This window comes from Opisthorchis viverrini (genome assembly GCF_000715545.1).
Source record: "Opisthorchis viverrini unplaced genomic scaffold opera_v5_20, whole genome shotgun sequence".
NCBI lineage: Eukaryota > Metazoa > Platyhelminthes > Trematoda > Opisthorchiida > Opisthorchiidae > Opisthorchis > Opisthorchis viverrini.
This window is the reverse complement of record NW_008751676.1, coordinates 1,043,545-1,059,659: the sequence shown is the minus strand read 5'-3', so window position 1 is coordinate 1,059,659 and position 16,115 is coordinate 1,043,545. Positions and strand designations below refer to the sequence as shown.

At 42.3% G+C, this 16,115-nt stretch overlaps 2 protein-coding genes across 2 annotated transcripts in view; one reads left to right on the top strand and one right to left on the bottom strand.

Moving 5' to 3' along the window:
- Positions 1 to 16,115, bottom strand: part of T265_01810 (hypothetical protein) — a gene marked incomplete at both ends in the record, with an annotated part of 128,794 nt that overhangs the window by 104,106 nt on the left and 8,573 nt on the right. The window lies entirely within an intron of this gene.
- Positions 3,745 to 5,793, top strand: T265_01811 (hypothetical protein; the record flags this gene model as incomplete). Its single annotated transcript, XM_009165921.1, has 1 exon — positions 3,745 to 5,793. The coding sequence occupies one exon, from the start codon at positions 3,745 to 3,747 to the stop codon at positions 5,791 to 5,793; it is 2,049 nt and encodes a 682-aa protein (XP_009164185.1).

Here is a 16,115-nt window from a genome sequence, read left to right as displayed (position 1 = left end):
ATGAAATCAGTTCCAAAATCAAATTTATAATAATCAAAAACTTAACTGATTATCCGCGCATTCATTTTCGTTTTCTTAAGCTCTCTCAAATTTTCGGGCCTTGAGGAGAATATCTTATGTGCATACACGTAGGGTGAGCCTAGATATCTGGAGGTCCCTTGTTTTCATTTGTAAGGATATGTAGGCTGAGTACTTCTTGCGTTCAGTGCATTAACAAGGCAGTCGAATGATTTTGTTGATTTGAGGATTGATCAATCGTTAACCAAAGTAGCTCTTTGTTGAAATGTTGACTGCCCACTGTTTTGAGGAAGGATTCGTCATCCCTGAATGCTAGTATTCAACTGTGAAAAACAGCTTTTAGTTTTGTGTTCCCTGTGTAAATCATACAAGTATGTGAATCAAAACGAACTGAATGGCTTTATTCATGGATTGCAGCTCGTTGGACGACAAACGCGAAGCTACATATTTATCATGTGTTTTATCAGCAAACTCGTCTCAGAGGGCTTTATTCACCCGCCTACAGATTGCGTCGCAAACCAACTACACAATCGAGTGTCCACTGCCTGCCACATCAGACAAACGCACAGGGAAATTGTATCGTTTTGATATCGCAAAAATGGACTGTCTGGAAACATTGGTGTGCAAGTTCTCGTTGTACAGACGAATATCGGAAGACCATGCTTATTTTAGGTTTTCATTGGAAATATGGTTATGTAAGGCAAGTGCCAAGCAGGAATTTCTCTCATCCTAGCCTGGAACAATCATCCAGTCCATACGGAAGCGGGACAGTACCTGATTGGACATTGGCTAGTGTTAGAGCAAACAGGTGTTCCCGCCTATGTAATTAAAGTAGTTTTTACGCAAACGCAAATGCTTAAGGGATAATAATTTGAGCATCACCTTGGTATCCGTCGCATCTCACTTGCTCCATTGTATTATTTCACTCAGGCGAATCGATTATTCAGAAAGGCAGATTCGGTAGAATCGAACCAGGTTTCAACCTAAGCGAGGATGCATCAGTCGTGTCTCTGAATTGAGACAAATCGTTGAATGACGTCACTCCTTCAGACGTCCCAAGTTGGTTGCTCTTCATGATACAAAAGCCTCCTTTGACCATGTTGATCGTCAGAGACTCTGGCAGTGTCTGGCTTTCGAAGGTTCCCTTTCTAACTTTATATCTCGAATGAGGGCGCCTTATGTGAACTCTTGCGGACGCATACTGTACGGCAATCTTTTGCCTAAGTTCATAACGTCCAGTGGTGTAAGACAAGGATGCTCTCGTTCACCCTTTTTCTTCAACTTTGTTATTGATGTGTTGCTTGAAATTTCTCTGCCTGTGTCCGAAACCTTGGAGGTCGAAATGTTCCCGGGACGTTCCTTTACAGACACTGAGTATGCGGATCGTATTGCTCTACTTAGCTCCGAACCTTCGAAAATGCAGAACATCTTAGATAGCCCAAGTAACCCTGCCACACAGTTTGGCAGGAGCTTCGCACCTTTAATATGTAAAGTTATCTTTGGAATTCTGGATGGGACCAGACACAAACTCCATTCCTGCAGACTAATGGACAAGACCCTAGTAATCCCCCGTAAAGCATGCAAAATCATTCAGAATTCATTTATTGTTGTACTATTTCTAAGCACGTCTGCCAAAGTGGTTCATGTGGGCAACCAATTAGCACAGTTCACTAAATTTTATTGCTCTGTCGCATCTATCGTTAACCTTTTTCCATTTTATTAGGCATTTGAATGATGTATGATGATCCTTAGAGTTGTAGTAGAACAAAACTCGGAAACAGACTGGTGACCTATACTCATTTGCGATTCATACAATATGTCTATGAAGACAAACTTGGAAATTCTAACTGACTTGTAACTAACCGTCCCGGATTGAACTTGAAAGTATCAACAGGCTTGAGTAAAGCTGTCTTTCATTTATATCACAAAATAATCAGGAGATGCATTCCCGTTCCTACAAGACAATGTGTTCATTAGTGAACGTTATTCTGTCGTTAAGTGTGAAGTCCAACTAAACACTGCCTTGAGGCTGATTGAGGGTGTAAATTCAGACGAAATATCCCTCCAAGCCAAATTATTCCCTTGTTTTCAATGAATCCATTACTCTAACCTGATCTTGAGTGGTGATCGTGATCAAAATAAGTAACTCTTGATTTACTCTCTTGATTTTTTATGATCCCTCAGTGTCCTTCACTCACCTGACAACCCTTCAACAAATTTACCTCCTTGATCTACACAAGTAGACTTCTGGATAAATCTCTGGTGAGACGAAGATGATAAAAGATTATTTACAAAATAAGAAAACATTTTCTTGTTGCTCACCAAACTTTCTTCAAAAAACATTAAAAACGTTCCAAGCATAACACAAATGAGAACCTTATCTACCCAAAGCAGAACGTGTGGTTGCTTTCGCAACTATTCCACACAGTTGGCCGAGGACGGTTGTTTAGTATACTGGCGTAAGAAAAACTTCACTTACCACAAATGTGTGTGGAACTGTTAATGTTGTTGAATTCTGCCAGATGACGGAGAAATCCATATAGCCAGTGAAATTTTGAGCCATTGGTAATCTGAATTGGAGCCGAACTCAAAGTTTCTTACACAAATGTTTCGTCTGAAGCTAGTTGTGCTATTATCTGTGAAATGCTGATATTCATTCAAGCTCAAAACCTGCTCGATGAGCAGAGGCGCTCGGGAGACATCAATAAATAAAGCAAAACACCGAATAGCAACGCCGATATTACTTCTCAAAATATCTGGACTTTCCCTGAAAATCTGGTCACACATAAGTACTTGGGCTACTTGGATGAAAGTAATTGGGATCGCCCTAATATATATGGACTCACAGAGCAATCAGCAACATTTTTCCCTGGGGCCTTCCACCATGTATGCTGTAAAGCCCAAAGATTCTGTAAAGCTGTTTCCTCCTCATGGGAAATGATCAACCTTACAAAACCCCGGGGAGTTCTCCGCACACTACTAATGTAGCACGGGTAGCTCACAAGGGAGAATAATTCACACTACAGTTGGATCTTCTATCTGACAATTCGTCACTTGAGGATCTGGTGAACATACAATCACGTGATATAGGTTCCGTGAATAAAGGGCACTCATTATTTAGGAGGGGGTTCGGTACGTCTGCGTTTCGGTAACGTTAACTAATAGCTTGTTACTGTACCAACGATCCTTTGGTGGTTCAAACAGGGGCTGTAACGGATCGCACGTAGTACTTGTTTTTGGTCCAATTTCCGGCAATGTAAGGAGTGGTCTGCAATCTAACCTAAGTGCGACCGCAATTGTTTGAGTAGACACCACACAGTCATCATAGTTGAATAAATGCTCCAGATCAGTGAAAAGCAATTGATTTGATGAACTGAATTCTAGCTAAACTGCTTGAAAATGTCCTCATTCTGATGTCACCATAAGGTTACTATCTGTCAGGAACCCTGCATCAGTTAAACAACCAAATCCAAGCCAGACTAAACCGCGTTATGCCTTTCGTAATGAAGTATGCACGGCTTTTTGTCAGCATAGTTGTTTACCTTCATATTTTCCCTCACTTTTTCCCCCTCCACAGGTCTGATGCTGTGCGATTTTTGGGTGGTAACGGACGTTCTGTGTTGCACCGCATCTATTCTACATCTTGTCGCCATTGCTATTGACCGGTACTGGGCCATTACGTGTCTAAATTACGTACGAAGTCGAACCACAAAGCCCGTCCTTGTAATGATTGTCGTTATTTGGATCTCGGCATTGGCCATCTCCCTGCCGACACGATTTCACACCTCACGTGAACAGAAGACCATTCAAGAGGTACTTCTTGAAGGTGCATGCAATATTAACGACGATTATGGCTTTACAATCTTCTCCACTGTTGGTGCCTTCTACTTACCGATGGGATTCATAATAGCGGTCTATCTCAAGATTTATCACACAGCGCGCTCACGCATCAGGAAACGAAATTTTCGAACCACCAAACAGATGGATTCACATCAGAAACATGTATCTTCCAGTTCGTGGCGAGTTCAACTAGTAGGTGTTTGGCGAAAAACCCTTCTTTTTAGGCAAACCGAGAGTGAATTGCGCTCGATGTCATGTAACAGTCAGACACGTCAGACCTCTCCACAAAGCACGGAGCAAGCAGATCCAAGTTGCATCTTTTCTGACCGGACGACCTCATTCTTTGAAACCGAGGATGGCATAGATAAGAGTTCCAATCAAAGTACTTCATATGCTCTGAGCCCCGTTCACTTCTCCACCAGTTCGTGTTGCAATCATGCTATGCGTTACCCCACCATCACAAACCGACACACATTAGTCAACTCTGACTTGTGCAAATGTGCTCTTGATGTACGGTTCGAGGATCTAGAATTACCTGGCAAGATTTTGCCTCATCTTACTGGTAAAACATTGCATTCGTCAGAGAAAAATTCAGCAAACTGCTTTACTTCCAACTCTCACTCAACTTCTAATTCATCCATGTATCAACTGGATAGTGTAACTCTTCAAAACGGTGATGAACTGACCGTAATACCAAGCTCATTTACACTCGAAGATCCGTCTTCAAGCTGCTCAGATGTTAGCGGACTAGACTCGGTTCCCTCTCGCGTATCACAAGTGGACTACTTTCTGTGGCAAAGGAACGGTTGCCTTATAGCTCAGGGAGAATGTGAAATGTCGGTTGTTTGGGATGACGCATGTCAAAATATCGCACGTACTAAGAGTACATTTTCAACGACTGCTCCCCATAGTCCATATGTCATGGATGGCAGTGAGAGTGATAGCTGTTGTTCCAGTCCGGATGTGTCAAAATTGCAACATCAAAAACAACGAACAACCTATGCAAACTTTCTTTTTCAAAACACTGCACATACGACCACTATTTTTCCATGTTCACCCTATTTGGGATCTAGTCAGAGCACACTGGAACCTGATTCGGACCCGAAAACTCCGCTTGGCAGCGACCACCTGCCTACGAATATTGCGGGAACTCTGTCAGACTTATCTTCCGTTGATTCCTACACAGTTCCATTCAATCACGTTTTGATTGGTGACACAGTTGTAAGCAGACAACATGACAGTAATCATACAGTGGATAATCCCAGTCCATCCATACCACTCTCGATATGGGAATCTCGCACACATTCCACTTTGCCCAGTGGGAAAACTAACAGCGTAAGGAAAAATTTCCCGATAGTGCCAAACAAGGTGAGTGATCAAATTGGAAACCATGTATCAACCGTTCCGGTCCCATTGACTAATGGAAATGGGACGTTGCCACTGGGAATGGACCAAATGGATGCCAAAAAACCTCCGCTTAATGCTCGGTCCTTCGTCAACAAACAACGGGTGGGAGCAAATATGGCAAATTCCAACATGCATTTATTGCATCTCCCCAGGGAACATAACAGCGCTGATATTGGCAACGATAAAAACAACCGCATAAGCGAGCTGCCATTAGACAGAAAACTGTTACAGGCGGAACAGAACCGAGAGCGTTTGGAACATACTCGCGAGCGAAAAGCCGCCATCACTGTGGCGATCATAACCGGTTGCTTCATCCTATGTTGGCTACCTTTTTTCGTTCGTGCTCTTGTAACTCCGTTTTGCAAACCCGGATGTCTTATGCCGCGCTGGGCGGACAGTTTTTTTCTATGGCTTGGCTATTTGAATTCATCCTTGAATCCTGTACTGTACACTGTGTTTTCGCCGGAATTCCGCGCTGCGTTCAAGAAGATTGTCTGTGGAAGGTTGAACCTGAGATCGTTTGGTTGATATAAGATTACACTCTGTCTTTCAGTATGTTGAGCCAGTTCCATCGAAAAAAGCCTTCAGATATCCCACCATATGTACCACGTTTTTACCGGGCCAAAAACTGTGAATAAACCTATTGCTGCCACTTTTTCAGACATTAGTTTATCTGGCCTATCTCTGGTGCAACGAAAGTGGTAATTTAGTCCTTGGAATGTTGGTAGAATTGCATGCCGCAAAATACGCGAAGTTGGCCTGTTTACTTTCAAGGAATGAGACCGATTTCTATTTACTTCCAAGAAAATCAATCATAGAGAATCTCGGGTTACTAATGCGACTTCGAAAAAAATTGCCACTTTAATCAAAATTGTTTAAAAAGAAACTACTTCCAGGACAGAACACTGGGACCGTTTTCTTCAGAGCGACCATTCACATCTAGTGGTTGCTCCGGAACATTCATCGGAATACAGCCGCTGTACCAGACTTATATTTTGGAGTGTAGAAATTAAGCAAATTATACAGACGAAAAGGCATGGACCTCCAGAACACACTGAAAGTGGCTTCGGGGTAGGAAATAAGAACAGCATTAATCATGCGTAAACGGAGACGAAGTGAACAAATCTAAAAAAAACTTTAGGATGGACATTGGGACACGTTATTCTGCGACTAAAACCCTTCTCGCAGTTAAAAACACCTTCTTATATGCTCATTATCTTAATCCTCAACACTGACGAGAATAGCAGATAAAAACATTCGTGCTTCACTGCTGTACAACCATATCGATTTCTTTGAATAAAGCCTTGTGAAGAGAAGAGAGAACATTTGACAGGGGTGGGTTCCAGCCACCCACACCTCGAACACATTCGAACAATTTGCATAGAAACCGACAGAGAGTCGGTTGGTCGTTATATAGCTCAGAAAGTCAACCACACGAAGGGTCACGTGAACCTCGTCCTAGAACGCCAACAAGAATTTTCTTAGCGAAAACCAATCCCTTCTGCAAATTTATATCCTCTCTAACCTATGGGTTTTCGCTACCGTTTACCTCAACGAAAATCCAATTCCTGAACTCCTCATTCCGAATTTGTTGGTACCAGTCGATTTGAGCCACTTTCTGGGACGTCGATGGTCAAAGACGTAAAAAGGTTTCGGATACTGTGCCAAAAGTCGACAAAACTCGCAGCCCCCCCATTCATCGGACACAAGCGTGGTTTGAGAAACAGTGGCAAGTATTTTGATGCAACAATTGGTTGCAGCTGACCTCATGGTCGTTAAAAGATAGGAACAGAGAGCTGGATGCCAAATTTATGTTCAAAATGCGTCATCCCAATTTTTTTGAATGTTTTATGGAAAATCGGACTCGTGCAGAAAAAGTTAAGGAATTAACGTAACGGAGCTACAGAGCCGACTGTTGTTAGAATCCCATAAATAGGAATTAGAACAAAGTGATCGGGGACCTTCGTCCGGAGGCCTCTAAACAACACTTCAACATAATTAGAAGGAGCTTTACGAATGAGGACAAAATCAGTGTCTTTCTATTCTCTAAATATAATCCTGGGCAATAATATAATCCCACAGTTGAAGTGCTAATGTGATTTAAAAGTTCGGATTTTGGTTGATATCAGGATCGCAAGTTGGCGACTAGAGTACACATTATTGTCACGAAACTCCGTTTTCGGAGGGTGATCTGTGTGCGACCACACAAGGCTGTGAAAACTTGAATTCTTCGTAGGTGCCTTCGTTTAACGACAACTCGATCTGATTATATCAGAACTCTCAATGCACACAAAACTGGAAGTATTTCACATTCTGGACAACAAGATAACACGTGGGATGGTAGCAATAAGTTCGTCTTACCCAAAGCACAAAGCGTGCATTTGGTAGCGTCAACTGATGTAAAGTTTCAACCACATGCATTGATTTTACTCCGAATTCAGAAAAACAACCATCGGGCTTAAACCACCTTCACTTGTGTTTCATACCATATAAGGCATTTGATGAGTCTTTGGTGTGGAGCATGAACGCGATGAATACATGCAAAAAAAGTTGTGTGGAGAAAAATCATAATTCTTACTGCATTCTACAGACTGATCCCACAAACTCACTAGACTCCCATTCAAAGAACACAAGTTTAAAATTGTTTGACACCTGTTCTTCGCAATATTGTCATAGAGAAATCTCGCCCAGTATCACACACAGAAATACCACGCCACTTAGGTCTGTCCAAAACTGGTGCCTCAAAAGTGAACCGCGCTCAATTGCCTGAAACGCAGACCCGTTTGGTACCCGTTCTGAATGACGTGCCAGTTATCAACTACTGTCATACGATTGATTGCACACAGACCGGAAGATGTGGGAAGTTTCCAAAATCACCGAGAACTACGTCATCGCGTAATAGTTAACCGGCTGTTGAGGAGATCCATATGAATAAGTTCCCTAGTTTCAAAGTACGTCATTTTCAACTGGAGTCATTATCGCTTGGACTGAGAAGTTTACGTGATCAGTTCGTGTACTGTGCGCTCAAAAAGACGTGGGGAATAATCTTCGTCTTAGTAACCAATTGGTAATACCAGTTGCATTCAACCTGTATTGGTACGAGATGTGCGTGCTCATCTCATAAGCTTGCTGTTCCTAATGCCGTGTTCAAACTGGTTTACGAAGCTGCGTGGTTTTATGTTTGGAAAATGCACCATTTACTTGGTGGGTGAGCTTAGTTGGTGAGGTAGTAGCCGGTGCATTTGTCAATACATCTGTAGCTAACACTACGGGAAAAATGAATTGAACGATTGTAGGTGACTGAAAGAAGGTTGGACTTGCTTTCCACAATGGCCCCAAACAGATCTGTCTGTTAATTTTATCGTTATTCTCGGGTACGTTTGCTATAGCTGGAATCACATCTCTTGCCCAGTGACGTAAATTCACCAAAACTTTCTAACTTCAAAGCAATCGGCAGGATGCCAGATAGCTATCCGCTTAAGTAACGGTTATTTGTTCGTTTTCGAGTATGTCCTTGTCAAGGCGCCAGTAGCGTTTATGTGATCAACGTTCAACGAACTGAACAAGCGTTCACCACTCGACCGGACTGATTTATTCTGACGGGAAGTACCTGAAAAGGAAGCGAATCCTAGTTTGCGGATTCACTGCCTGTTGGACAATGATGGTACAGGAATGTTTAGTGAAGACTTCACCAGAAAAATCTATCCAAAGTGTGTGGCATCTTCAGAAATATCTTACAGGCGGCCTAACCCCATTCTGAATCATCCTCAATAGCAACCAGCCGTATTCCAGCGGGTTATAAAGCTTCAAATTATGGGAGATTGAACATCATGTCACGTTGTGTGCACGCATTCACACTCGATGACACCTTAGATGAGAACTTTTGGTTTATCTTACCTGACTACGTGACAGCCTCACTTGCGGTGGCCGTTTTGTCGGGAGTTGCGAATTATAACCCTACAATTTCATTATTGGTGATTTTACGAAATAGTATACACGCAAGTCTCAGATTTTCCTGCATGTTAGTCCTGAGTTTGAACGACATTTGAAATTTCGAATATTTTTGAAAATGGTGAGTATAGCCATATTTACCTGGACAACCACATCCACTGACGCGACTGGTGAATAAACAACTGACTAGTCTATTAATTTACCGAGTGACCAGTTTCCATTTCAGACAATTGAATTCAGGCCCATTCAGGGTCTGTACCTCGTCTCACCTCTCAGGTCTCCTAGACCCCAATCGACGTGCCTTGTATGCAGGTACTACTGATGGGCTCTACTAAGAGCGAACCTTCCATCCAGTGATTCCTTCTTTATGCGCACGTTCAACAGAACGATTTGCCATAATACTAAGGACTGTTCAAATGAGAGTGGTTTGGACATGTATTCTAGAAATCTCACCACTAAAGAAGTGAATGCTTGTCTGTCAGGGTTTGGCGTGCAGTTGGCGGAATCTTTATCGGCGAGAGTGCCAGCTGAAGGTTGCCATTTTATTATCAGACCGACCAAGTTGGGACGGCGTTTTGCTGGCCGGAGAATAACAGAAAACCTTGACTTATGTCAGGATATAAATTAAGCGGATTGTGTGATGTCTTGACCTTGAGCAGTGCTGAAATGTATATTTGGACAGCATCACAAATAGCCTACTTTGCATAAATTTACAACGTCCTGTTATTACCCCGCTTCTGTGGCAGCTTGTCCAATCCCTCTGGATCAAAACCCAAAATTTAGTCCAAGCGATAATGACTCCAGTTGAAGTCGACCTACGTTGAAATTAGGGAACTTATTCATATGGATCTCCTCGACAGCCGGTTTACTATTAGTGATGGCGTAGTTCTCGGTGATTTTGGAAACTTCCCACATCTCGCGGTCTGTGTGCAATCAATCGTATGACATCAGTTGATAAATTTGATCCGGCACACAACTGGCATGTTATTCGGAACGGGTACCAAACGGGTCTGCGTTCCAGGCAATTGAGTGCAGTTCGGTTTTGAGGTATCATTTAGGGACAGACCCAAGCGGCGTGGTAGCTATGTGTGAAATACTGGGTGCCTTCTCAGTATCATGATTGCCCGATGCGTTTGTGAAATTCGGTAAGAACGACGTTCGTTTTCTACACTACTTTTGCAGGTAATCATTCCATTGAAGCCTCACACTTAAACCTTATGAATTACGACACGTTTTATGGATCACGATCAAAGCAACCGAAATCACGATGCGTTTTTCTGAAGTATTCCCATAGGATCACAGGAGGACTGGACTCATGACCAGATCTTAATATCGAATGATTTATGCAACAGGTGGTGGGCATTTATGACATATTCCGAGTCGTGTGACTCGGCTAAAGTGAATTCATTCTTCTCGCTGCATGTGTCGTCATCATCTCTTTTGGAAGTAGAATACTCTCAAATGTTGCCTTGAGGTTCCCGATACGGAACTTCTAGTCACGCGTAGGTTTGGTCATTCCGACTGTTAAAAGGAAGAATAGGGTTCGGAAGCCTGCGGTACTATTTACGCAAAAGTGAGAAAACCCATAAAACAATCCCAATTGTCCACATTCGTGGCTTCAACAAGCGCGCAAGTCCGTGGCTGACCGGCACAGTGAATTACCAAGGTCCGCACGTCAGACACCGTCGAGTGGAATGTTGGCTGGTTGGTTTGGGCCGCGGTTCTCCCTTCCGTGGTCAATCTCGTGAATCTCATTGGCGCTGTAATTACACGAAATTCAAGTCAGGGCAGAATCAGCAAACGGGTTACAAACAAGCATGAATAATAAGATCAACTGCGAACATTCAAAAACACATGCCAATAAAGTAGTGTCGACAGGGAGGTCTTTGCAACAAGGTGGGTGGAGGGTAAAGAAGAGCTAAGCAAGTGTAGATATATGGACGAAGCAGCCAAATGAACGGGGGATATCAAGGTATATTCAACGATGTGTGCTGATGCTACTATTTGTTATCGATCTGCCTCTGAATCCTAACAACATACTGTTACATTACGCAGAATTTACCCCACGTGATGTTGTCTTCAGGATCTTGTCATCAAAGTTTCATTGACTGGTTGTTTGAATCCCGCTTCTCTTACGTAGTGTACTACCGATGCGCTGTCCATGAATCGCTTGCCGTCTTCTTTGGTGTGATTTCTGAGGACTGTTGATCATAGTAACCGCATAGCTTTCAAACCCTTTATGACAGCAACCCAATCGATATTCTTGGAATCCCATAAGTATGAACCCTGAAAGTTAATGCTGCACTCCTTCGGGCGGCCATAGTAACTGAACCATCAAGGTTGGAAGGAAATTGCACAAATGCCTGCCCATACCTGTCATTTAGACCAAAACGCACCATGAGAGAAATGTGATACAAGACCACTGACTTTTCAGTAAATCATATTTAAACTGCGGGTAACTACGAATTGATCAATGAATAGTGGGTAATCTTGATTCCATCCAGAGAGTTCTACCTCCACGTTAGTTGATGGATTCCTTCGAATTATGCCAACTATGTGACAGCCGACCAATAATTCCCCCAATCAATTTCGGCCGCTCTCTTTGAATGCCCCAATGTACAAACCATTTGATTGCTTATTTAACCACATCACCAAAAATAATGTCTCCTTGAGTATTTCAGTAGCGCTGTCCAAGGAACTTGTTTCGCTTCTTGCGCAGAAAAATTTCTTCTCAAAAGCTAGGGGATCCCGTCATTGGCATCTTTGTGGACAATTAACTAGTGATTCTATCATAGTATTCTGAATGACGCTCAACAAGTAATAAGCTGCTGACATTGTGATTTACAGTTCTGAAAATGATTTTAGTTTGTTTTTGGATGTAATGAACCTCATTCATTCTATTGGTTCAATACACTCGTCCTCAATACATTAGATTAATGTTACCGAGAGACTCAATTAAATTTCTCGGTTTGGATATTATTCAGATGGAAATGATGCAAAAGGATCGCTTTATTCTTTTAGTCGGAAGGATATCTTAGGTCTGTTTTCTTGGTAGAAAACACAACTCACAATTCTACTGGAAAGTCTGAAAGCCCACGCGGTGTTTCACCCTACTCGGTGCCCACTAGCTGGAAACCTTCCCGAGTTTTTTCAGCCGTATATTATACGCAGTTTATCAAGTAGACTCATCTGCAAGTCACCTTGGCACATGTTCGACAGAAATTCGGGGTGGCGAGCCCAAGGATGTGCAAAAAACTCTTTGACAAAGAGTTTTCAACAACCTTTAAGGTAGTAGTTTATGTCAAGAAAAGTTCCCCGTAGTTTGTCCACATTCGCCTAGAATGCGCCTGAAGAGAACTCGGCTTACCTTAATTTGTTAAGTATCTGGCATCCGGAAGGGAATTCGTAAGTTGCTGTCCACCACATTGCTAGGTGTTCTCATTATTACCATCTGAGCAACTTTTCTCCAACGGCCTTCAACATGCTGCTTCACAGAGCTAGAGATGTATGATGGATGAAGACAATTTACTAAAGTTACTTTGAGAAAAATTCATCATTCTGCATGGTAAGTCTAACCTTCCAATTATTAAAACAAAGTTAGTTAGAAAGAAGCCGATTACATTATGTCAGCAGTTTATAAACAATAGTCTTTTGAAGGGCAGCAACGCAGAGATAGTAATCTGTTTTAAACCGAACTCACAGGACCATTCAGTCCTCCTCAACCTCAGTAACCCGAAGGCCTTCGTCGTATCAGTCTCGACAGCTTGACTGACCATTCGGCCTTGCTTATTTTATTTCAGTTGGAAATTAGACGCACCTATTCCTGTTTCCTCAAAAGATCTAGAAATTTTCTGGTAATGATTTCCTTCCAAAAGTTTTTCGTACGATCTCAGAACTGTACAATAACAGATTTAAAGCACTGGAGGACAGATTGAAGTTGAGATTATATGTTACAGAGTGAATCGATGAGGCAGGCAAGCTAGTTATCCCTGTTCATCCTTATGGCATGTTTCTGAATAAACAAGCCCGAAAGGACTGTGTTTCCGTTACATAGAATGCAACAACCACGGTTTGTGCCAAAACCGTCGCTGATTAGAGCTATCCGATTGCCTTGAGATTGAAGTCAACCCACGCCCACCCTCAGATCACTATGCTGTTCAGTGTCTAAAATGATTTTACCAGGTTGCCTATATATGCTGAGTGTTCCCTGAATGCGACAGATGAAAAATCCCAAGTGCGGACATTTTGTGAGTTTTTTCCTGTTGACTGATTTGAACCTGGTGTTTCTAATTTTAAAGATTGTCATTAAATGGTTCCGCCGAGGTTTGCGTCTAGGACTCTGTCACGCAAACTTTGGGAAATGGCAGCAACTCGCGACGGATTAATTTTCAAGCAGATTTAGCTACATGCCTGGTTCAAGAATTACGCCTTTTTCCAAATTTTCAGCCGAGTTCTAGGTAAAGGGAAGTACGCACCGCACAGAATACAACTGATTTCATCCGTTTGATTAGCAGACAAACCAACATGCAGAGTGCGTTTTTTTCCAACATAACTTTCTCACCATCATTAGCCTCACATTCCTGGGATTAGCAAATCCTGACAATTGGACTTTATTTCTCCAATTACTGCCAAAGTTTCAGGTCTTCCAGGAATGTCAGCACGGTTTATTTCATTGATGTGCTTGAACGTTAGATAATCTTATGTAGTTAAAATACAAGACAGCGCAGCACTTTGCACCAAATTGACTAAATAACAACTTCAACGGCCTTTGAACATACTTATAGATGCTGATCCCCAAAACCAACCCTACCTGCCCTGTAGATGTGATCAAGAACCGACCGCGCGTAGTCTAGCAAAGTGTTCTTCAGTATCGAAATCTTCAAGGTTAGATATACACGATTTCGTCCAGTTCACAGTGAGTGGCGATCACCGTACAAATGCACCATGTTCCAATAATGTAAGTCACGAACCGTTAAACATTCACTCTAGTTGGAGTGAATGTAGACCAGCCAGGGCGGTAGCAACGGCTAGCACGTTTGATGAATTGGAATACCTTTCTACGGAATATACCATTCATAAGGTTGCTGGATGCATTTTGACAGCCTCTGACTGGAATGCCCTCATCTGCAAGGTAAATATACTTAAGGTTAACAGGAACGCAAGGAACACACCTAAGTGATCAGCTTTAAGGCGGTCGAAGAGTTTTCAGCAACCTTTGGGAAGAAAATAAATTGTGATATCCGAAGCCAAATAAACTATAAGACGTTCATTAACATGAGCAAAGACTTCACATTGGATTCAGTCGAATTTTCAGCTGAAATCAAGTCAATTTACAAACACGTGGGATTTGCGAGCAGTTATCTTTGATTCTAAAAGAGCCACAAAAAGGGTGGAACTAGTTGGGATTTTCACTTTTTGGCTCTCGAATAGAAAAGTAACATGAAGCTATGAGTGCAGTCGGATTGTATCTAGATTTATATATCTGCACATTCCAGGATCCTAGTCACTGTCTCTCATTATTAACTTCATGACAGTGAAAACATATTTCCAACCCGATCGTGCTGTGAAACTCTAACGATCCGGCCAGTTTTCACTCTTTTGCTCTTGGTCTTCTAGCTTGAAAACCGTTCCTAAGGCCTTGGTTATTATGCATTGGAAAAAATACACGTTATAAATCTTTCTGCCCTCCAAAATGGTTTCTTGCTCACCGGAAGAAATTTCAGTCCCCAAAGCGCGCAAACAAACTGTTTTCGTTTCCAAACATTCTGCGAATCTAATTGTGATTTACCGTGTTTTCGTCCCCAAGTAGCATCCGGCTCGTTCCGGTGAGAAGCTAGAAACAATCCCATACAAAATGGCCAGAAAGGCGACAAAATTGCGCTTCCAACAGTGCTGTCAGAAAATGGTAGTAAGTCACGTTTCGCTTTTTCTTTACCGACAAGTCAAATACCAAATGGCTGTTCCAAGAGAATATTATCTCTACTGTGGGCTTATCATAACACAGCAGCTGAATAGGAATTATAGGCGACTCAGTCCTGACGCACATTGGTCCAAATTCTCGAACCGTTTGACCAAAAATACAGTCTTCGATGCTAATCTCTCAGTGACTTTTGATCACTCAGTGGTATAATTCACATTTGTGCGTGAAACTTGCATGGGCCACGTCATAACAGACACAGAAGCGACGGGGATTCTGTGTGGTCATGGCGACCTCAAGCGACAGAACTCGGGTGGGGACTCAGTGGTATAATTCACATTTGTGCGTGGAACTTGCATGAGCTACGTCATAACGGACACAGAAGCGACGGGGATTCTGCGTGGTCTTGGCAACCTCAAGCGACAGAACTCGGGTGGGATAAACAAATTCTCGTGAATAATTGCATCTATGTGCACCACTATGCACGGAAAACCCACGGTTAAAAATACTATTCATATATGCACTCACAAAACAAGAAGGGATGAATAACTCGGCATTGCGTGAATAATGTGATCAACGTATTTTTTTACGTAAATGTCAAACCCACGGTTAAAAATACTATTCATATAGGCACTCACAAAACAAGAAAGGATGAGTAACTCGGAATTGCGTGAATAATGTGATCAACGTATTTCGTTACGTAAATGTTTGCACTTGTGCGTCCGAGTTTCAAACACCAGTACAACACCCTTTTGAAGAAAGACCGCTTCTTAATAGATTTCAAAATGTGCGCTGGTTACCACAATTTGCCTTGGTTTTTGGCTGGGATGTAGTTGATGACTTCTGACTTGTTCAGTTGTCCAGTTGATTCGCAACCGACTATTTCTGTTTTCCCGCAAACCAGCGAAACGCCGTTCCGTGAATGACACATGAGCATTTTCAACCAGTGGTTTCAGCCAACAGGTGAAGAGAATCTATGATA